This window comes from Dama dama, chromosome 33 (genome assembly GCF_033118175.1).
Source record: "Dama dama isolate Ldn47 chromosome 33, ASM3311817v1, whole genome shotgun sequence".
NCBI classification, from domain to species: Eukaryota; Metazoa; Chordata; class Mammalia; order Artiodactyla; family Cervidae; genus Dama; species Dama dama.
Window position 1 is genome coordinate 70,114,036 of NC_083713.1, and position 24,440 is coordinate 70,138,475.

Genomic DNA, 24,440 nt, shown 5'->3' on the forward strand with positions numbered 1-24,440 from the left:
TCAGCTTGGGGTCTGGCACATAGAGTTACTCCTCCAAGGCATCTCTGGTGTCCTCCGATCACGTTATCACAGCACTCCACTCCTCTCGCACACTACTGCGTGCCCGCCTGGTGAGCCTCCTCTTCCTACCACCCCTGGAGAGGACCCGCAGCAGCACGAGGGGAGGGAAGGCAGGAGACCGTCTGAGAATCTCTGTTAACATCTGATGACACCGAGCAACACTTACACGACAGTGTGCCTTAAACTCCTGCTCCTGGCTTTTCAGGCTCTCATTCATGGCTACAAGGGCTCTCAGGTTCTGCAGGATGCTGAGAAGACCAAAACACAACTGACTTTCAGCAAACCACTGTGATTTTATGAAACCAAGACCCCAGGAAAAAGGAACTTTTTTCTTAATTTCCTTTGTCTCTCCCAAGAGTGGCTAATGGGCTTCCCACCAATGATGATGACCACCATTTAACAGACATTATTATTCATCTACAAGCTGAGTCCATCAGGTCACATTCAAACAAACGTTACAGAATCCAGAATTAAAATATCAACTGCAGAAACATCAATGTGTTTTGAGATTACTGTATGTTTTTAATGATACCAACTACTGAAGACTCAGCACAGATAGAATCGTAATTTTAATTCCCATTTAAAATTTTAAATGTAAATGTAAATGCTTATATTTAATTTAAATTGTCTAAAGACAATTAATTAAAAAAAAACAAAAAACAACCCAAAACCGAGTGTTGGCAAAAAAAGACAACATTTTCATTCTTGAAGGACAGGGTAAGATCAGTGCTGTTAAAACTGGCAACCGCGGTTGACTCCAAGGGAGAAGGACTGGGTGGCTGGGGGCAGGGGCAGGAGAAGACTTTTCAGTGTATGTCTTTTTGAACCTTGCATGTATTACTTACTTTCTAAAAACGAGAAAACAGACAAAATAAAATACAAAACACAGCTGTTCCTGACCCAGGGGGAAGTGGGAGGAAGAGGAAGAAGGCAGCCCCGGATCAGGATCAGCGGTGAAGTAACTGGCAGAACGGCGCCAGCAGCCATGACCTGGGCTCCTCAGCCCTGTTCTCCACCCACCAGCCACGCTCACAGAGAAAATAAATCCCACGTGTTTAGGTCTCCTACCTCGGATCGGCTCTGGCCTCTATCTTCTCGAGGGCTGACTGCTCTTCGTCCAGTTTCTCGCTGTGACCCTTGAGCTATGAGAGAGAACGAGGCATGTCGCTGGAGACGTGCCAGGACAGGAGGCGAGGGCTTCCATTCCCCCTCCTGGCCCACACCTGAGCCCTCTCTGGACAGGTGGCCCAGCCCACCTGTCACGGACACGGCCGTGCACTGAGAAAACAGGTGGACCAGAGGCGCAGGATGGGGCTGAGGGACCGTACAGAAAGATCAAAACCACAGCCTTCCTGACACGTGCTGTGAGTTAAAAGAAACCTTGGCCATACCTTTAAATCACAGCTGCAAGTGGGTGGAAAGCCAAAGTAAAGACAGCAGGTGGTTTTCAGTGGGAAGAGGTAAATAAAAGCAGCAGCCATGAGACAGACCTGGGTTTCAATCTCAGGATACCGCTGCTGGGGCTACTCACAGGGGCAGGGTTAACTCTCCTGTCTTGAAAAACTCCATCTTCTTTCTCTGAGTCAGTGGAGACTTTAAAAAGCAAACTTTAAGGAAACTCAGATTTTAATTTTCAAGGTGTGTAGATCTACCGTACAATAGACTATTAAGCTGCTATTAAAAAAGAATAAACAGTTCTTTTATGATGATCTCTAACATTTACTGTAAGTTGAAGAAATATAAAATCATGATTCCAATGTGCATCAAGGAAGGTATACACATGTACATCTTTTATACACATGCATTAAAGAACCCACATGTTATTTGTATATGCACAAAAATTTTCTGAAAAGATTCACAAGTGATTGGTTACCCTCTAGACAGAGTAGCTGCTTGGGTTACAGGGGGACACCCTTTGTACTTTTTGAATTTTGAACTATGTGAATGTGTTACCTATTTAAAAAAAAAAAAAAAGTTAAAGAACTTCCAAGAGTTCTAGCTGAGAACAAGTGGCAGCAAGTCCTTCTTTCTCAAGTCCTGGGAAGTTTGGGTGATTCTGTTTGATGACAGGAGCGGGCACCTTGGGGACAAGAAAGATGGTAGCAGATAAGACCGGCTAGTGGAGGACCACCGTGCGGATCCGGCAGGCGTGGGAAGAACTGGGTGGCAGGACTGGGGTCTGCGTCAGGAACATCCAGCGGGCGGTGCAGTGAAGCCTGCTTCCCTTAACCCAAGAGCTGGGGCGGGTTTCCCAGAGGCAGGGCTGCTCCCAGAGAGCTGAACAGACTCAGGTGGAGGGGCAGCGTCCTGACCCCAAATATCAGTTACCACTGGCTGATCCCACCAAACAGTAGGACGCCCCTTCCAAAACAGTTATGTGAAGCATGCTGCATAAAATGAATACAGAATCCACACAGCTGATAACAGAAAATTTCAGAATCACAAGTAAGCACACCAGCAAGAATTATCACATATTTTAAGACAAAACTGTAAAAATGGTATCAACTCAACAAATGGATTCTGATCTGAACGGATAGTTTGTAGATTAAGGAAAACTTCAGACGCAGTCAATGCCCTTAGGCTGGAGAGGATCCTCCATATACAAAACAGAATCAACCTCCACATAAGAAATTAAAGTTGTGACTGCTGAAATTAAAAAGCGCACAGGCTAGACGGGACCCCCACTGATGCAGGGGCCCGCAGCGCCTGCCCCACACGTCAGGGCTGCCATCCACCCTCTACCTTCCACACCCTGCTTTATTTTCCTAAATTTCCAGGGAAGGCAGGTCGTCCCTGATTTCCAGTGCCACTAGGTTTTGCTGAAGAGGTAAAACCTGGCAGACTGGCATGAAAGGGCTCAGAGTGCTCATGTGCCCAGTCCTTGCCTGGAACAGATAAGGAGATCGAGGCCCAGAGGCAGAGCTCATTACTGATTCAGGGTCTTCAGTATTTTGACCAAATCAGGCTTCTTCCTACACTGTTCAGCACAGCTTCCCATTTTTCTAGATAAGAATCAGTTTGACTGCCTGACTAAATGGCAAGCTCCCTGAGAGGTCATGGGGCCAGGTCTCCAGCACTGGAATCTGCACGGCCTTTCTGCCTCAGTTTCTCCAGCAGCACAGCAGAGGAATTAATGGTGTGCTGCCAGGGTTGACAGGACGATTCAAGGATAACACAAACGACGTGCCCACAGCACAGCCAGCACATCGCAGCGCTGGCTGCGACTATCATGTGAGGATAGGGAGAGTATCTCCTATTACTAGCTTAATTCGAAACGTCCACCTTTCTAGCACATGCAAGGATTCAAAAAATATTTATTTTTTTAATTGAAGGATAATTGCTTTGCAGAATTTTGTTTTCTGTCAAACCTCAACATGAATCAGCCATAGGTATATATATATATCCCCTCCATTTTGAAACTCCCTCCCATCTCCTGCCCCATGCCATCCATCTAGATTGATACAGAGCCCCTGTTTGAGTTTCCCGAGCCACAGAGCAAATTTCCACGGGCTATCTATTTTACATATGGCAATATAAGTTTCAGTGTTATTCTTTCCATACATCTCACCCTCTCCTCTCCTCTCCCCATGTCCATAAGTCTATTCTCTATGTCCGTTTCTCCACTGCTGCCCTGAGAATAAATTCTTCAGTACCATTACTCTAGATTCTGTATACATGTGTTAGAATACAGAATTTCTCTTTCTGACTTACTTCACTCTGTATAATGGGCTCTAGTTTCATCCACCTCATCAGAACTGATTCAAGTGCATTCCTTTTTATGGCTGAGTAATATTCCATTGTGTATATGTACCTCAATTCTTTATCCATTCATTTGTCAATGGGCATCTAGGTTGCTTCCATGTTCTAGCTATTGTAAATGGTGCTGCAATGAATAATGGGATACACGTGTCTCTTTCAATTTTGCTTTCCTTAGGGTATATGCCAAGGAGTGGGGTTGCTGGGTCATATGCTGGTTTTATTCCCAGTTTTTTAAGGAACCTCCATACTGTCTTCCAGACTGACTGTATAAATTTATATTCCCACCAACAGTGCAAGAACGTTCCTTCTTCTCCACATCCTCTCCAGCATTTATTGTTTGTAGACTTTTTGATGATGGCCATTCTGACCAGTGTGAAGTGATATCTCATTGTAGTTTTGATTTGCATGATGCTTTTGAACTATGGTGTTGGAGAAGACTCTTGAGAGTCCCTTGGACTGCAAGGAGAGCCAACCAGTTCATCCTAAAGGAGATCAGTCCTGGGTGTTCATTGGAAGGACTGATGCTGAAGCTGAAACTCCAGTACTTTGGCCACCTCATGCGAAGAATTGACTCATTGGAAAAAGACCCTGATGCTGGGAGGGATTGGGGGCAGGAGGAGAAGGGGACGACAGAGGAGGAGATGGTTGGATGGCATCACCAACTCAATGGACATGGGTTTGAGTAAACTCCGGGAGTTGGTGATGGACAGGGAGGCCTGGCATGTTGCGATTCATGGGGTTGCAAAGAGTCAGACATGACTGAGTGACTGAACTGAACTGAATAATGAGTGATGTTGACCATCTTTTCATGTGTTTGTTAGCCATCTGTATGTATTCTTTGGAGAAATGTCTGTTTAGGTCTTTTTCCCACTTTTTGATTGGGTTGTTTGTTTTTCTAGTATTGAGTTGTATGAGCTGCTTGTATATTTTGGAAATTAATCCTTTGTCAGCCCATTCTGAGGGCTGTCTTTTCACCTTGCTTATAGTTTCCTTTGCTGTGCAAAAGCTTTTAAGTTTAATCAGGTCCCACTTGTTCACTTTCATTTTTATTTCTATTACTCTAGGAGGTGGGGCATAGAGGATATTGCTTTGATTTATATATCATCGACTGTTCTGCCTATGTTTTCCTCTAAGAGTTTTATAGTTTCTGGTCTTACATTTAGCTAATCCATTTGGAGTTTATCTTTGTGTATGGTGTTAGGAAGTGTCCCAAGTTTGTTCTTTCACATGTAGCTGTCCAGTTTTCCCAGCACCATTTATTAAAGAGGCTATCTTGGCCCCATTGTATATTCTTGCCTCCTTTGTCAAAAATAAGGTACCCATAGGTACAAGGGTTTCTTTCTGGGCTTTCCATCCTGTTCCATTGCTCTATGTTTCTGTTTCTTTGCCAGCACCATACAGTCTTGATGACTGTAGTTTTGCAGTATAATCTAAAGTCAGGAAGGTTGATTTCTCCAGCTCCATTCTTCTTTCTCAGGATTGCTTTGGCTATTTGGGGTCTTTTGTGTTTCCATACGAACTGTGAAATTTTTTGTTCTAGTTCTGTGAAAAATGCCTTTGGTAATTTGATATGGGTAGCGCTGAATCTGTAGATTGCATTTGGTAATATGTTATTTTTACAATATTGATTCTTCCTATCAAGAAACATGGACTATCTCTCCATCTGTTTATGTCATCTTTAATTTCTTTCATTAATGTCTTATAATTTTCTGTATACAGTTCTTTTGTCTCCTTGAGTAAGTTTATTCCTAGACACTTTATTCTTTTTGTTGCAATGGTGAATGGGATTGACTCCTTAATTTCTTTCTGATTTTTCACTGTTAGTATATAGAAATGGAAGTGATTTCTGTGTATTGATTTTATATCCTGCAACTTTGCTAAATTCACTGATTAGCTCTAGCAATTTTGTTACTATTTTTAGGGTTTTCTATGTACAGCATCATGTCATCTGCAAACAGTGAAAGCTTTACTTCTTCTTTTCTGATCTGGATTTCTTTTATTTCTTTTTCTTCTCTGATTGCTGTTGCTAGGACTTCCAGAACTATGTTTCATAATACTGGTGAAAGTGGACACCCTTGTCTTGTTTCTGATCTTAGCGGGAATGCTTTCAGCTTTTCATTGAGAATAACGTTTGCTGTAGGCTTATCATATATAGCCTTTACTATGTCAAGGTAGGTTCCTTCTATGTCCATTTTCTGAAGAGTTTTAATCATAAGTGGGTGCTGAATTTTGTCAAAGGCTTTTTCTGCATCTATTGATATTATCATGTGGTTTCTATCTTTCAAATTGTTAATACAGTGTATCACATTGATTGATTTGCATATATTGAAGAATCCTTGCATTTCTGGAGTAAACCCAACTTGATCATGGTGTAGATCTTTTTTCTTCTCTTGTATTTCTTGACTATATAAGCCCGTTTAACATTTGTTGTAAAGCTGCTTTGGTGGTACTGAATTCTCTTAACTTTTGCTTGTCTGAAAAGCTTTTTATTTCTCCATCAATTTTGAATGATATCCTTGCCAGGAACTGTAATCTTGGTTGTAGATGTTTCCCTCTCAATACTTTAAATATATCCTGCCATTCCCTTCTGGCCTGCAGAGTTTCTGCTGAGAAGACCAGCTGTTAAGCATATGGGGTTTCTCTTGTATGTTACTTGTTCCTTATCCCTTGCTGCTTTTAATAATTTTTCTTTGTGTTTAGTCTTTATTAGTTTGATTAGTATGTGTCTTGGAGTGCTTCTACTTGAGTTTATCCTGTATGGGATTCTTTGTGCCTCTTGGACTTGATTGACTATTTCCTTTTCCATGTTGGGGAAATTTTCAACTATAATCTCTTCAAAAATTTTCTCATACCCTTTCTTTTTCTCCTCTTCTACTGGGACCCCTATAATTCAAATGTTGGTGTGTGTGATATTGTCCCAGAGGTCTCTGAGACTATCCTCAGTTCTTTCATTCCTTTTACTTTATTCTGCTCTTCAGAAGTTACTTCCACCATTTTATCTTCCAGGTCAATGATTCGTTCTTCTGCTTCAGATATTCTGCTACTGATTCCTTCTAGAGTATTTTTAATTTCACTAATTTTGTTGTTTGTCTCTGCATGTTTATTTTTTAATTCTTCTGGGTCTATGTTAATTGATTCTTGAATTTTCTCCATTTGTTTTCAAGGTTTTTGATCATCTTTACTATCATTATTCTGTATTCTTTTTCAGGTAGTTTGTCTATTTCCTCTTCATTTATTTAGACTTCTGTGTTTCTAGTTTGTTCCTTCATTTGGGTAGTATTTCTCTGCCTTTTCATTATTATTATTTTTAACTGATTGTGTTTGAGGTCTTCTTTTTCCAGGCTTCAAGGTTGAATTCTTTCTTTCTTTTGGTTTCTGGCCTCCTAAGTTTGGTCCAGTGGTTTGTGTAAGCTATAGGGTGAGATTTGTGCTGAGTTTTTATTTGTTTTTCCTCTGATGGGCAAGGCTGAGTGAGGTGGTAATCCTGTCAGCTGATGATATGGTTTGTATTTTTGTTTTGTTTGTTGTTTAGATGAGGCATCCTGCACAGGGTGCTACTGTGGTTGGGTGATGTCAGCTCTTGTATTCAAGTGGTTTCCTGTGTATGAGTTCTCACTATTTGATACTCCCTAGGGTTAGTTCTCTGGTAGTCTAGGGTCTTAGAGTCAGTGCTCCCACTCCAAAGGCTCAGGGCTTGATCCCTCTCCAAAGACCAGCCTAGATTCAATCTACCAAGAGGAATTTCACCCAAAATGAAAGGGCCTTTACTTGAGTTTCAAAGGCCAGTGTACAAGAACACAGTGGAGATCTCTGACTCAGCAGAAACCACTGCCCTGCCCCCAGCCTGAGCCACGAGCCCTTAGAAAGTAAATAGAAACACTGAGAGCTAGGAATCTTGGAAGAGCTTGGAAATTAAAGCTCAAAAATTATTTGATTCAGTGTTTAATACCAAAAGTGACTTGACAGCCACTTAGGATTTCATCAAGATGTTCTGCCTTGAATGTCTTCCAGACTGTTATACAAAGACAGGTCTACGACTTGGCACCCTTTAAGCCAGGACTGTGGAGTGTGCACAGGAGGACAGCGGCAGGGGTTCCACCAAGGAGCTTGCCATCTGATCGAAAGGAGTGGAGTCACAGAACAGCGTGAAGAAAGCTGATGTGTCCAAATGAGACACAGGCATCTTTAGAAAGAATTTTAAAAAACTCCTCTAATTTGTCATCCGCATGCCTGTCCTTCTCAAACATTCTGACAGCAACTGAAGAGACCAGTCCAGGTCAGAATTACAAAGCTCTGTCGGGTTTATAACAAGGCAGGGAACTACGTGCTGCACACTGCTAGAGAAATTACCATTTCAAAAGTGTCGATTTCATGTGAAATTAAAAAAATAAAAAAATAGCGACTGTCTTGGCTTCAGAAATGTCTCTGAAGATCAGCCCCGTTTCCACATGGTCCAGAAAGTACTAGGTGGGGACCTCGCAGGGACAGCTGTCTCCTGAGCACCAAAGTCACAGGGAAGAGAGCTTTTCAGACCCGGATGAGGACTAGCTTTCTGTAGAAACAGGGACAGAAATAGAAAGACCTAAACTTCCCTCATGCCAGAGCATCTTGTGTATTTGCTTTCCTCGCCTGGTTTCCTAGGTAATTGAAGTGGTGGGTAAGCTATGCTGTGGAGGACAGCACCATTGCAATTTGGGTTAGGAAATGGATCATGGGGTCAAAACAGACTTACAAATCCCTTTTCTTCCAGAGACTCCCTCCCCCATTCTACCAGGAGATCACTGGCAATTCTAAACAACAAATTATACCCTCTGTAGTTTTGTCATTTTACAAACAGAAACCTCACTCTCCAGGAACCCAGTGTTCTGCTACCTTCTCCAGCCTGTGGCTTGGGGAGCAGGGGTCATTTACCCTGAATGATCTTCTCTGTTCTTTCACGTGGCCACCCTGCTTGTCAGGCCCTCTGTCCTCAGGAAGCTTTCCTGACCCTTGCAGCTCACAACAATCTTCCCCTCCACCCAAGACCCTGATGGTTTAGAACATGGTAGCATGGATAAACATGGCTAGAGACAGGCTACTGTGTGACTGTCCTTTGTCCAGATGGACCTGAGCCCTGAGAAAGAGATCGTGACCCCTCCACACGGACTGACGATGTGAGTGTCAAACAATTCCCAACAAGACCCATGGAGGAAGGAAATCTGCTCACCTCAGTCAGGGTTTTCTTTTTTCCTTCATATTTGGCTTGTAGGTCAGTACGACTTGCCTGTAGCTGTAAATGAAAGATAAAGACATCTGCTCTCATTTGATTCTCACGACAGCACAGATACTGGTGGTATCCACATTTCAGAGACGAGATAATGGAAACTCAGAAAGATTTAAGCTGAGCAAATTGGACATTTTAGATTCAATTAGCACCAACCATGTGTCAGGTGACGTACTAGGTATTCTGCATGAATCCTAACAAAGAATTCTCACATTCAATGGAAAAAGACATTATTCTTATTTAACAGATGAGAACGTAAACATTCAGAAGGGGTAAATCACTAAAGTTTCATAGTTTGTAACTGATAAAGCTTAGATTCAAATTCAGGTCTGACTTTACTACATGGCTACAATCAATTCAGTTAATGAACTTGCTGGTTCATAGGATACAAACTGCACTGAAGCACTCAAGGATCTAACACAGAATTTGTGTGTGCATGCTCAGCTGCTCAGCGTGCGACTCTTTGCGACCCCCTGAGACCCCATGAACTGCAGCCTGCCAGGCTCCTCTGTCCATGGGATTTCCCAGGCAAGAACACTGGAGTGAGTTACCATTTCATACTCCAGGGGATTTTCCCAAACCAGAGACTGACTCCACATCTCTCATGTCTCCTGCGTTGGCAGGGGGATTCTTTACCACTGTGCCACCTGGGAAGCCCTAGCATAAAATCTGACGAGAAGGCAAACACTGCCAGATTGGAGAAAGGAGTCAGGACTTCAATGAATAGAAAGAAGGTGAATTACTTTTACTGCACAAAATTATACAATCATAAACTTACATCTCAAAGATGTCATTTCCCTTTTCTTTACCAAAAAGGTGTATCCCATGCTGTCTATGAACTTTTAGATATCTGAAAATATTCTATTCAAAGCTCAAAGGGTTGTATATTTCTACTTTTGAAAAGGGGATGTGGTAGAAAACCACAGTTAGACTAATCAGACACTTCGTTTGTTACCTGCATACAAATTAACAATGAGAAATTATATCTTATGTCTCAACAATTATTTCAAAATAACTCAGCCCATTAAAAAGTATATATTCATTTATTTACTGACTGTGCCATACTGCTTGTGAGACCTTAGTTCCCCAACTTGGGACTGAACCCAGGCCCCAGAAGATAGAGCAAAGAGTCCTATCCACTGGACTTCCAGGGAATTTTCAACTTGTTCCATGTTTGAGCCTGTAAGCAACCTATCGGAATTATATCACCTACAGATGTAATTAGAATTACATCACCTACATCATCATTACTCCTAAATCATGCTTCGAGTTACCAGTCTTCATGACTGACGTGTTTCCAGCCAGGCCTCTCAGGAAGTCACCACAAGCAGAGGGCAGAAAAGATAAACATCAGGAAAGCTGGGAGCTTTGGCCTCTCACTTTGCAAAGGGAGCCATCTGCGCACTGAAGACTCCTGTTAAACTATCGGTATCACTGGTGGATGAGAGTATTTCTGGAGAAAGTTTGTTTTTCTCTTGAAATCCTAATGGTTTAACTCTTGAAGCTCCAGGAGGAGATCCTTCCATTTCCCACCTGTTTCACCCACCTTCCTGTACCACCCCCCAACCTTGTACCCACCCACTGTCTGACATTTACCCGAGGCTCTGCTCAAATGAGGTGTACGGTAGAAGACAAAGAACACAGCACAAACCTTGCCCCTCAAGTTGCTAAACTAGTAAGCTGAGGATTAAAGTATGAGAAGAGCTTGGTCAGAGACAGGCCTGGGGAAGCCAAGGGAAGAGTCAGCTTGCTCATCAAGGAAGGCTTCACCAACAAAGACCCATGGGGGCTGGATCCTGGCAGGGTAGTAAGAACTTGCTAAAAGGAAGATTTTTCTCTTCTCTTTAATTAACTAAACTAATAAGAGCTTCCTTCATCTTTTCTCTAACAGGAACTGTCTCAGTAGCTTAGCTAAGTCTTTGTCTTGCTGGAGTCTTCCATGATTCTCCCACCCCCACCTTCTTATTCATCACGAACCCCTATACTGACCCCCCAACACTTAGCCCACCGGTTAACAGATCCTTCGGTTCCTCCTTCCTCAATCTCAGGTTTCTTGCCAGTTAGCTATTAGCTGCCTTCCTGTTCTCTGCCTTTATAGCACATCCCCCTTTTGGGCCATGAGATGTTCTTCATTCCTTCCCTTATCGTACTCCTCCTCCCATCTCTCTGTGGGCTAAGACTCCGTGGCTCCCACTAAAGCTGCAGGTGTATCCCAGTCGCCTTCGATCTACACGACCTTACAGGAGATCATCTTGGATTTAAAGAGTCTGGATTTTCTCACATACTATTCTGTGTAGAAGTGTAAACTAGTAAAATAATTGGTGAATAATTTGACAGTTTCTAGAAAAACTGAAAATGCGTGTATTTTTTGATCCAGCAGTTTCACTTCCTAAAATCCATTTTACAGAAATATTTATATATTTGCACAAATATGACTGTACAAAGATGTTCATCATAGCATAAACTTACAACTGGGAAAAAAAATCTTGGGAAAAAACCTTTATGAATAGAGAAACAGGCTAAATAAGCCATAGCACATATATACTATGTCACACTAGGCAGCATCAGAAAGAATGAGGTAGAGCTATATGCTCCAGTCTTGGCTCCACCGCTAACAAGCTGTGTGACCCCAGGCAAGACTACTTCACTTCTCTCTGTGTCTCGGGTAACTTGTAAATGAGAATAATAATAGTACCTCCTTCATAAGGATGTTATGTGAACTGAATGAGTTAATTATGAAAAGCACCTTGTAGTTACTCTAAAAAAAAAAGTCCTTTTTAGTCATTACTATTACTTCTGCTGCTAAGTCGCTTCAGTCGTGTCCGACTCTGTGCAACCCCATAGACGGCAGCCCACCAGGCTCCCTCGTCCCTGGGATTCTCTAGGCAAGAACACTGGAGTGGGGTGCCATTTCCTTCTCCATTACTACTACTACTATGTGATAAAATAAGTGAAAACCAAACTCAGTTTTTATAACCAAACAACCCCCTTACCCAGCTGAATGAGCATATTTAAGAGCCTGTAAAGTCTAGAAAAGTGGGTTGCTTTAAGGAGTGGGACTGGACGAGTACCAGGAGAGTCTCATTTTTATCTTCATACAGTCCCATAGTAGCTGGTTTATTTACAGGGAACTTGGATTATCCCTATAATCTAAAAAAAGGCAGCTGAAGCATTTAAATTGATAGAGACAGAAAAGAATGATGGCGTATGTCTTTCCATCACTACCTCCAGACCCTGAGAGCAGAGATCATAACTTGTTGTTCTTTCACCACCATGGCCTATTTCAGTGCTCAGCACAGTGGTGCTCAGCTAATCTGTGTGAATTAATTAACGTTCTTCTTGCCCTGTGATCTTCTTTTAGAACAGAGGCTGGGAAATGTTCTCTGTAAAGACCAGGTGGAAAAATATTTTAGGTTTTGTAGTCTCAATTCTCCCACTGAAGCTTAAAAAGTAGCCACAGAAAATATGTAAACAAATGCATATGCATATATTTCAATAAAACTATTAATATTTACAAAAAACAGGCTTCCCAGGTGGCTCAGTGGTAAAGAATTTGCCTGCCAGTGCAGGAGACACAGGTTCAATCCTTGAGCTGGGAAGATCCCTGATGTAGAAATGGCAACAACCCACTCCAGTATTCTTGCCTGGAAAATTCCATGGACAGAGGAGACTGGCAGGCTACCATTCATGGAGTCGCAAAGAGTTGGACATGACTGAGTGATTGGCATGCAGGCATGCATTTACAAATACAGGTGGAGGCTGGATTGCGCAAGGGCCAGATTGCATCGATCCCCTGTTCTACAGCCTCCTTTGATCTTTCTGACACAGAGATCTCGACTACTTTGCTAGTTTCTCCCTTCTTGACGAATGGCTTTATTTTACCTGAATGCAATTATGAAAAGAAAACACCAACCTCTTCCAGTTGTTTGGTCTTCTGCAGAATCTGCTTGTTCAAGGAAATGACTTTTCGCCGATGTAGTTGGGAGGTTCCTAACTTTTCTGGACTTTCTTCAGCTGACAGTTCAGACTGCTGTGGGAAACAAACAGAAGAACCAAAGGATTTAATTAGCCCACCTCAGTGGGCTAATCAGCCTGCCTCATCTGGGAGGAACACTGCTGGGCAAATGGCCACAACCAAGCCCATGGGGCCCCGGGGTCCTGTGTAAAACTCACTCCAGAGAAGACTGTGACACAATGACCAAAGGCCATATCGAGAGAATCTACATTTCTGGCAAAGCAAACAGCATGTGCAGAAGCGCAGGGATATATAATGGGTTAGGCTGATAATTACATAAGGATTAGGATCTCAAATATGAAGAAAAACATAGTCATCTTAATATCTACTTGAGATTATTCTGGAGCTTTCAAAAATGATGAACTGATTCACTTTCATCAAAGTATTATAAGTATATGGTTAAAGAGTTTAACCATTCAGTAGCACTTATAATGAAAAGAAACCGCATTTCGAAGTATTCCCCCATCCATGGGACCATTTATTATTTCTGTTCTTCTGGTGTTCACAGAGGATAGATTTGAAAGGGGTGAGTGTTGCTGAGAGAGTCCAGGAGAAAGATCCTGAAACTGTGTAAAATGATAAAAGGATGCAGAAGAAGAGCTGGACAGGACATAGAGACTGTCAGGACTGGAGGGGAGGAAGGGAGAGACTTCTGGTTGGGATGATGAGATGAATGTAGCAACAATACCCAGAAACCTTGCAAACAAGGAGGCAGCTTGGCACAGATGATGCAAACAAACACTTGTCTCAAGACCCCAGAGGAAAGCCCCAGGAAGAATAAACAAGAAAGATGACCCTATTCCAACAGGAGTCCTTAAAACCTGTCTCGGGTGATCACAGACTAGACAGCTTCACTTACCTGCCAATGAACACCCATTATAGCCACACTGCCTTCTTTACTGGAAACATCCCAATTCCAATCTAATCACTGGTCTGAAGCTCAAGTGCAACAAAACTATTTGAATATTTGATTCTCCCTGCATGTTTTAACAGTGATCATGAGTTTGAAAGTTATGGGGAAGAGACAGAAATGTGAAAAGGAGGAATTGTTTAGGAATTGTTATAGTTACTGTTTATATTGGTTAAGAATTTCCCTGAATAATTCAGAGGCACCATTAACAGATGATGAGTGTTTTTGCTGCTTAATGACTCTGGAGGTGGGAGACAACCGGCAGGATGTGACTGCCTAAAATGGTAAGAAAATCATTTTCCATCTTGTGAGCTGGGAGGCCGTAAAGGAAACAGAAAAAATAAGCATTTGGTATTACAACACAGCTAGCCCTGACACCTGAAATTTTTGGGAAATGTCAACTAACATACTCCAGCTTATCTGAATTTCTTCGAATTGGAGTTAACTTTTAAAAATGTAACTTTGGGCACATCAAGATATTTACCACCTGTAGTCTAGGGAAGAAGAACTATTTCTGAAAATTATTTGAGAGTATAAAAAAAGGGGGGATTAATCCTTTGTCTGTTTCTTTGTTTGCTATTATTTTCTCCCATTCTGAAGGCTGTCTTTTCACCTTGCTTATAGTTTCCTTTGTTGTGCAAAAGCTCTTAAGTTTAATTAGGTCTCATTTATTTTTGCTTTTATTTCCAATATTCTGGGAGGTGGGTCATAGAGGATCTTGCTGTGATTTATGTCGGGAAGGGTTTTGCCTATGTTCTCCTCTAGGAGTTTTATAGTTTCTGGTCTTACATTTAGATCTTTAATCCATTTTGAGTTTATTTTTGTGTATGGTGTTAGAAAGTGTTCTAGTTTCATTCTTTTACAAGTGGTTGACCAGTTTACCCAGCACCACCCCACTCCTAGGCATACACACCGAGGAAACCAGATCTGAAAGAGACACATGTACCCCAATGTTCATCGCAGCACTATTTATAATAGTCAGGACATGGAAGCAACCTAGATGCCCATCAGCAGACGAATGGATAAGAAAGCTGTAGTACACATACACAATGGAATATTACTCAGCCATTAAAAAGAATACATTTGAATCAGTTCTAATGAGATGGATGAAACTGGAGCCCATTATACAGAGTGAAGTAAGCCAGAAAAATAAACACCAATACAGTGTACTAACACATATATATAGAATTTAGACAGATGATAACGATAACCCTATATGCAGGACAGAAAAAGAGACACAGAAGTACAGAACAGACTTTTGGACTCTATGGGAGAAGGTGAGGGTGGGATGATCTGAGAGAACAGCATCGAAACATGTATATTATCAAGTGTGAAACAGATCACCAGTCCAGGTTGGATGCATGAGACAAGTGCTCGGGGCTGGTGCACTGGGAAGACCCAGAGGGATGGGATGGGGAGGGAGGCGGGAGGGGGGATCGGGATGGGGAACACATGTAAATCCATGGCTGATTCATGTCAATGTATGGCAAAAACCACTACAATATGGTAAAGTAATTAGCCTCCAACTAATAAAGATAAATGGGAGAAAAAAAATTAAAAGAAAAAAAAAGAAAAAAAGGCGGGGGAAGGAAAGAGCACTACTTCTCGATTTTCAAGCCACTTGTCAGAAACATAATTATAATTAATTACTGTCAGGAAGCATTTAACAAGGGGCTTCCTGTGTGCTGTTCTGGATCTGTCAGGAATCCTTTGGTCCTTATTAATTCCTGAATATTCAAGAATTAGGAGGAGAGGCACGCCTTTCCTAGGGCTGAGTAATCCTTTGTTAGTTTCTCATTATGGTGATAAGTACCCTCTTCTCTCTTTAATAGGGAGCACCTTGTGTTTTGTAAGTCTGGAATTTTAATCTTTATCTTTGCTGAGAAAAACTACCTTGTAAGACAGTATGTATGCCCACACCATGCTGATTAAAACACCTTTGCTTCATCAGAGCTTGGGTACCGGTGTCTTTCTTTCTCTCTCTATATATATCTATTTCTGGCTGATTCCCTGGAGCGTGCAAGCCGGCTGCATAACCCAGGGAATGTTAGCCTCTTTCCTTCTTTCACTCTCTCATTGTTGACTCCAGACCACCAGGTTCCAGTCCATAAGGGACCAACAAGATATATCCTGGGCTTCACAGGTGGCTTGGTGATGAAGAACCCACCTGACAAGGCAGGAGACACAGGATCAGGGGTTTGACTCTTGGGTCAGGGATCCCCTGGAGAAGGAAGTGGCAACCCACTCCAGTGTTCTTGCCTGGAAAACTCCATGGATGGAAAAGCCTGAAGGCCTACAGTCCACGGAGTCACAAAGAGTCAGACGTGACTGAGCATGCACACATGCAATCTCACCAGTTAAATCTTGTCCATTTTGACTGCGTCATCTTGAACTATGTTATCAATTTGTCCACTGAGCTTGTTATATATTTAGTAGCTTTCTTCTTAAATAGTTAATTTCACATTTGGGTTTTAACCTCCATCTTAGATTCCTTGATATTGATTTCCAAAATGTCACTGGCATATCCTCAGAACATTTTATTCGGCACTTTATGAGCAGATTTACATAAACCTTCTATCTCATGGTTAATTGATATCTGAAATGGAATTAACTCCCCCACACAGGGACTACCCCTATGGTGTGTCTCTAGGTTTGACGTCAGGATGTCTTGACTGCCCTGACCTCCTCCGACTGTCTTTCTGCCTCTGGATCAGGCCAAGCTATGGGCAAGTGGGCTGCAGAGTATCCCCGTCTCAGTCACCTCTCAGCAAGGCTTTCTCCAGTCCGCAGGGGTGAGGGGGTAGGGATGGACACATTCAGGGCTATTCTGTACCTCTGAGTTGGATGATGTCTCTAATTCTCAGCATGCTTTCCTGCTGGTAAACTGCTTTTATGGCCAAGGTCCCAACTACATTTTTCACCTAGCTTCACACCCTCTTATCAGTGTATCTGGCAACACATACAGCTTTGTTTGAATCTGTGCCTCTGACACTTTCAAGAAACTTTCTTACAGGAAAACCAGTAGCTATCCTGCTATCTGGAAAGAGGACTTCCAGGCTCACTGGCTCTCCTGCTCTCTTTCACTTTAATTTTCAATCACATGGTTCTTTCAGATCCTTTCAGGGTTCTTTGAGGTCAAAATCCTTTTCACAATGATACTAAGATATGATTTTTTTTCTCTCATTCTCTCATGATCATACATTGAAATTTTCCAGCTGCTATATGACATGTGACGGTATCACTGCTCTGATGCTAACGTGTCATTATTATTTGTAAGTGAATTAATCTGTAAGCTTTTAGGACCTTCTCAGTAATTTTTAGCTTCCCAGGTGGCTCAGTGGTGAAGAATCTGCCTACTAATGCAGGAGACTCAGGAGATGCAGATTTGATCCCTGAGTTGGAAAGATTCCTTGGAGTAGGAAATAGCAACCCACTCCAGTATTCTTGCCTGGAAAATCCCATGGACAGAGAAGCCTGGTGGGTCATAGTCCATAGGGTCACAAAGAGTCAGACACGACGGAGTGAATGAACATGCAGTAATTTTTAAGAGTTTGTATAGGCTCTTGAAACTAAAAATGTTGAGCACTGTTACTTTAAGGGGCCCAGCTAACTCACCTACTGGGACAGCCTCATTAACATTGAGCTCTACCAGTGCAGTGGGTCCATCCGTAACACCAAGAGGGGATAGTGTTCTGATTCCACTTTTACTAGACAACAGCTTCAAACCAACCAGAGAGAAAGTATTTGTAGTTCACAGAAAGGATGCTCAAGTCTCCATACAAACTTACTACTAAACATCTCTGTCGCAACAGGACATGTCCCAAGCGAACATGGGCTTTCAAAATCCCTTCTCTTGTTGCTACGTAGCAATTCTCATTGCTCTGTGCAGTCCCTTAAATTTGCATCTGCAAAGCATTCACGTACATTAATGTCAGGATATTAGGTGCCATTTCCACATCTGACATTTCTCCAGTGCAATTAAAATGAACAATATGCACATGAACAAGCTCACAGTACATATAAATTTGCGAATTTCCTCCATTTGCCTAAGTCTAGAGATGGTGCTCGGAGAAGACAATGGTAACCCCACTCCAGTACTCTTGCCTGGAAAATGCCATGGACGGAGGAGCCTGGTAGGCTGCAGTCCATGGGGTCGCTAAGAGTCGGACACAACTGAGCGACTTCACTTTCACTTTTCACTTTCATGCACTGGAGAAGGAAATGGCAACCCACTCCAGTGTTCTTGCCTGGAGAATCCCAGGGAAGGGGGAGCCTGGTGGGCTGCCGTCTATGGGGTCACACAGAGTCGGACATGATTGAAGCGACTTAGCAGCAGGAGCAGCAGAGATGGTGCTATGCAAACTGCTTTGTTCAATGGGAAGTCAGCTTTATAACAGAAAAAAATCATTTATTCTAGAGCTGAACTGAAGAGAGTTCTTAATCTAGTCAACAGAAAGCTGACTGTTCTCTATTTCAAACATACTTTCTGTGTTAAGTAACTGAAAATGTTCATTTCCTTCAAATACTGTCCTCAAAGCCAAAAGAACTCGACCAAAGAAGGCAGAAACAGGTCTCTGAAACAGTATGGCTCACCTGACATTCTGTTCACTGGGTCTACTCAGAAGAAAACTGGAACTGACCAAGTTGGATCTTAAAGGATGAGACTACATTGGGCAGATGGAGAATAGAAGGGGCTTTATAGTAAATCCTTGACAGAAAAAAATTAAGTCCTTGGGGTAACTTAATTGATTTCTACTTGAAAAGCCCAATGTCTTTCAAAGAATGCCAACCGTCTATAAACATTCCATCTGTGTTTACATTAGAGCAAGGGCTAAAATGCCAATCTAATTTTATTCAACAATTTCAGATTAAGAATGTGCTTTCAAAACGACAGGATGGATTAAGATGGCATCTAGTGCAGATTCAATGTTTTCTAATAACTGACAGATGTTTCCAGCTTCTATTCTAAGGGGAACCAGATATAAATGTCACTCAATAACATTAGTCCAGTTCAACAGAGTAAATTCCTAAGAGAAGCAAAAAATGATTACTTTAGCTAAAACTATATACTTTCATAATGGAAGAGGCCCAAAGGGTTATATCTACACATCTACCTTCCTAAGTAAACTCCGGGAGTTGGTGATGGACAGGGAGGCCTGGTGTGCTGCAGTCCATGGGGTCGCAAAGAGTCAGACATGACTGAGTGACTGAACTGAACAGAACCTTCCTAATACAGGAATCTCTCCTATGTAACCCCATTAAAATATGGCCACTAAGCTGTCAATGTGTACCCATGGAGGCTGGCTTTTTTCTTTAGTGTGTGAGTAAAGTTGCTCAGTTGTGTCCAACTCTTTGCGATCCCATGGACTGTAGCCTACTAGTCTCCTCCGTCCATGGAATTTTCCAGGCAAGAGTACTGGAGTGGGTTGCCATTTCCTTCTCTAGAGGATTTTCCTGACCCAGGGATCGAACCCAGGTCTCCCACATTGTAGGCAGACGCTTTACCGTCTGAGACACCAGGGAAGTCCTTTTTCTTGAGAGTATTTGCCAAAACCAGTTGACCTCAAGCTTTGATTTTTAGAATTCAACAACTGCTTTGCATAATCCTTGGCACAGATGTAGGAAGGAAAAAAAGTCTGCAATGAGATTCTGTAAGAACAGATTTGCCCTTGTGCAGTTCTATAGTCTAAACGCACATACTACCTGAATGATACCAAAAACCTACTATATGCACAATGGGCCTGAGCTGTGTATGCCCAGATGCATGTTAGAGCAAGAGAAAATCCTCTCTGGAAGAACAGAGCTCCAATTCCAGGGTCTCGACAGAGAAATTTCTAAGCAGAATGAACTCACAGTCAAAAATCAAAAGCACACATAATTTCATGAACAAAAGTCAGCAGAAATGAAAACCAGAAACAGACATGCAAACTCAAACACACATGCTCATTTCTCCCTGAAGCCACAGAGATAAAGTGTAATCACTCTCATATAACAGTTCAAGTTTTCTAATGCAGAAGCATTCCAAGCTTTACAAGAAGATGTCAGCTCCTTTCACCATCTTGGCTGCTCTTCCCTGGACATACCCTAGCTCATAATCTTTTTCAAGCAATCCTGATGGAATCTGAACATGGCAGACAGGGATGGGACCTCCCACTTTTCCTTATCTACACTCTACTCCCATTAATGAAACAGCATACATAAATGTGCTTTTCAATATTCTTGACTCCCACTAATGAAATACCATGAATTTCAAAGACTCATATTCATGCAGCCTTGCTGAGTTTTTGAAGCACAAGTCTGGGTGCCAAGGTGAGCAGAGGCATGAACAAAACCCAAAACATCCCACTTTCACCCACACAAGCTAATGTCAGGTCAGACGGCATGCTCATCAAATCCTGAATTGGCATAACTTACTTTTCTGAAATAAAACAGCTCATGCTTACTTTTTTAAAAAAATAAACTTAATAGTTTGGGCTTAAAATTTCAGTCTAACATATTTTTGAATGTTGATTCTACTCTCTAATGTATTAGCCACCTTTTCTTTTCTAGCTTTAAATGACATTTAAATCGGATGAAGCTAATTCCTATGTCTTCATCCAAATTGCTAAAGAACCTGAAAGGGTATAAGCTATGCTGTGTGGCTTGGGAAAATCCCACCAGGCCAATTCATTAGCGAATACCACAATACCATTCTCTGCATTGTTAGTTTGTGCATATTGCATAACTTAGTCAGAATTCAGGAAATCTTGGAGCAGTTCTAAGACACAAACATATTATTAGCATCATTCTTTCCAGATTTACAGGGTTTTTTGATTGTTGTTTAGTTGCTAAGTTGTGTCTGACTCTTTTGCAACCCCATGGACTGTACCCTGTCCATGGGATTTCCCAAGCAGGAATATTGGAGTGGGTTACCTTTTCCTTCTCCAGGAGATCTCCTCAATACAGGGATCTTCTGCATTGGCAGGTGGAGTGTTAACCACTGAGCCGCCTGGGAAATTCCTTCATCTCTAAATTCAGACTGGTTTAAATCTCTCTCACCACTTCCCTTTGTTTTATCAACTAACCTTTACTCAGATCTTATTACGCATGGGACAAAGTGTTAGGCATTGGGAATGTGGAAAAAGATACAAACCTCACCTCTGGACCCTCACGGTCTAGTCAGGTAACACCTGTTCATTCATAAATAAAGGTGTTGTACCCACCACCTTCTCCCCAAGCCTTCACTGTTTCAGAGAAAGAGAGAGTTTTGCATGCTCTTCTGGTTCCTTCTTCCTTTTTCTTTCCTCCAGCAAATGTTTATAAAAACCCCACTATGGCAAAGGTGATATACAATGCTCCCAGCTCTGGTTGACAGTATACATTCTAGTCTTGGGAAAGAGGCAGAGACAAATGAAATAATGCCTTGTGAGCAGTGCTACGAAGAAGACAACAGGAGCTGACCCACACATCAGAGGATCCATAGGAGGGAGAGTTACCCGTAATGTCTATGAGTGAGTCTCCATAGAGGCTGATGGATGACGGGAAGAGGCTTCTGCTGAGTGTTATGTTCTGCCAAGTAGCATAGTGGTGAAGAATCAGCCTGTAAGGCAGGAGATGTGGGCTTGATCCCTGGGTTAGGAACATTCCCTAGAGAAAGAAATGGCAACCTACTCCAGTATTCTTGGCTGGAAAATTCCATGGACAGAGGAGCCTGGTAGGCTATGGTTTACGGAGTCACAAAGAGTTGAATATGACTGAGCAGAGCATATACACATGATGTGTTAGGCAACAGAAACACAGAGATGGAAGATGAAATCTTGGCCTTCCAGAAGTTTACAGATTTAGAATATGACATGTCTAGTACCTGTGACCTTATATGAAGAAATGGAGTCTCGGAGGAAGGGGTTTAAAAAATCACTCCCCAGCCCTCATCACCCTGATCCCAACTTGGGTTTTTCTATCTGTGTCGCAGTAGGAGGGCCCCAAGAGAGCAGCTCCTCTCCTGTACCCTTCATGCCAATGTTGCTAGAAAAATGGTTTTGTTTTTTTTTGGGTGGGGCTAGGTGATGAGATTAGAAACATTCACACCTAAGTTTATCAGAAACCATACTGGCTCCAGCTCAGGACAGATTCTCTAGAAGAGCCAGGGTCTCCTGTTTGCTTTGCATCCCATGAGCTCCTGACTCAGGCAAGGTCCTGGGGACTGGTGTCTTCACCCAGTTTCCAGCCCTCTTGAACAATTACTCTCCATCTCACCTCAGCTCGGTACAATTTTAAAGTCATCCATTCTGCCTATTAACAGGAGAAAAGTTCAGTATCAAAAATACCCAACTGTCACTTCTCTTTGGGCAGATACTGACATTCCGAGTGGCAACACCAATCAAGTAGCAAATGTCATCCATTTGAAAACATATGAATTACATTATTCTGTAACTCTTCTTTTTACAGGCTAATTGACTCCTAGCCAGGAGCTCCTCCGGAGAGCACCGTGCCTCAGTGAGAGTTTATAACCCCGTCCCCGGTCTTATACCTGACATTGCCTGGGACACAGTACTGCTCCGTAGATGTTTGCTGAAGAAACGATCATTCCATCTAAGGGGTTAATTCTGTCAGCTCTCTGGCAGAAGAGAAATCATGCTGAAGCCTTAGAATACCTATAAACTACAGCAATTTTCTTTAAGAAGACTTTGTAACACTAAGTGGAAATACAACACCAGAGCAGAGAAAGAAGAGCATGAAGAGGCCAGATGGCATATTAGCCATGGATTCTCATGGGTCAATGCCATCCAGTGTGGTCAGACAGAATCCCTAAGGACCTTCTGTGAACACAGGCCCACGGCAGTACAGCCGTCACGAATGCCCAGCACCCTCTGGTTTAGTAACAATGACCCCCTACCTTTGCGGAATCACTGTCTTCCACTCTCTCCTGTTCCAGAGGGGCTGCCGATCAGCAAGCCCACCTCCTGGCCAGAGCAACTGGCTGAGGAGGCGTACGTGACCTGACCTGTAACCAACAAGTGAAAGTCAAGGTCGCTGAGTCATGTCCGACTCTTGGCGACCCCATGGACTAGACAGTCCATGGAATTCTCCAGGCCAGAGTACTGGAGTGGGTAGCCTTTCCCTCCTCCAGGGGATCTTCCCAACCCAGGGATCGAACTCAGGTCTCCTGCACTGCAGGCGGATTCTTCACCAGCTGAGCCACGAGGGAAGCCCGTAACCGACAAAGGAGAACCTTCCGTAGGACTTACACACAGGTGTGGGAGGGTGCTGGAGACTGACGCGGTCTGCGGTGAGGTCCCCCACGTGACAGAGAGAGGCAGAGTGAGGCAAGTTCTCAAGGGCAGAGATGACAAGGCATGTGAGTCCCCGGGGCCCTGCATTCATGGACACCCCCGCCTCCCTCAGAGAGCTGAGAAAAGCTCTTTTTTGCTTATACCACCATTCCGGGCAGAGTTTCTATCACTTGCAACCAAAAGGCTCCTAGAAGGCGACTCTGGAGGTGAGTGAGTGACAGAACTTGAGTTAATTCTCTCGGCTGGTTGCATCATGTAGCGCTAACACGACCACGGCTGAGGGGGAACAAAACCTACCCTAGTGCAGACCACACCTACCGGTGTGGCTGTCTGCTTTCTCTAGAGGAGACTTTCCTTCCGCTGGGTTTTTATATGTGCATCCCTGACCAGGCCACGGCCATTACCTCTCTGGGGTTACATGCAGGTCCTAATCACCTAAAGAGATGCCCCAAATGCTCTTGAAAAATGAAATTTCAAGACAGAATACAGGCTTCTGATAAACTGCCAGAGAACCACTCTCAGAATCAAAAGCTCAGAAGTAATTTGTGTCAGAATTTCTTAATTGCTGGATAGGAAAAAAATTCAAAACCTACCAAGACAAAGAATTCCTTCTAAAAATAAGTCTCCTGATGACCTAAAAATGCCTCATCTTAAAATAAGATTGAGATGTTGACCGTCTTCTGGCTAGGATATTACACTCTGGAGAGCTGGATGAGAACATTTCAATGTGGCATTTTCCAGTGATATGAAATACCACTCACATACTCCAAATAGAAAATTCCAGTTTTCAGTAGCTTAGTTTTCAGTGTGAGTCCCTGGGCTGTGTCATTTTCCTTTTTACTTGTTTTTGTGGTTAGTTTCCAAAATGACCTGGCTTCTTCACTCCACTCAGCCCAAGGTGGGTGGTTAGACATTGGGAGAGTCTAAAGAGGCTTTGTCACTGAAAAAAGCCTGGGAGGCAGACACTAAGGATGGCCAAGGAGGCTGTCATGCTGCCCCCTGAGGACACTACCCTGCCACAGATTGGTTTCAAAGTCAGACAGGCATGTATGCAAACCTGGGACTTATTACCAGCTACAGGGTAGTGGACAAATTCCCACTGATCTTAGTTCCATTTCCTAAATAGATGCAATGTCACATGCTTATGTACTGAGCGCCAAC

At 42.7% G+C, this 24,440-nt stretch overlaps 1 protein-coding gene across 1 annotated transcript in view; it reads right to left on the reverse strand.

Moving 5' to 3' along the window:
* CCDC93 (coiled-coil domain containing 93) overlaps positions 1-24,440 on the reverse strand; it is a 106,653-nt gene that overhangs the window by 21,756 nt on the left and 60,457 nt on the right. Inside the window, exons 12-15 of the mRNA XM_061135466.1 lie at positions 12,996-13,112; positions 9,026-9,088; positions 1,129-1,202; positions 227-308 (exon numbers count right to left, since the gene is read on the reverse strand). Of these exons, the coding sequence (XP_060991449.1) occupies positions 227-308; positions 1,129-1,202; positions 9,026-9,088; positions 12,996-13,112 (336 nt within the window). The remainder of the gene's footprint in view (positions 1-226; positions 309-1,128; positions 1,203-9,025; positions 9,089-12,995; positions 13,113-24,440) is intronic.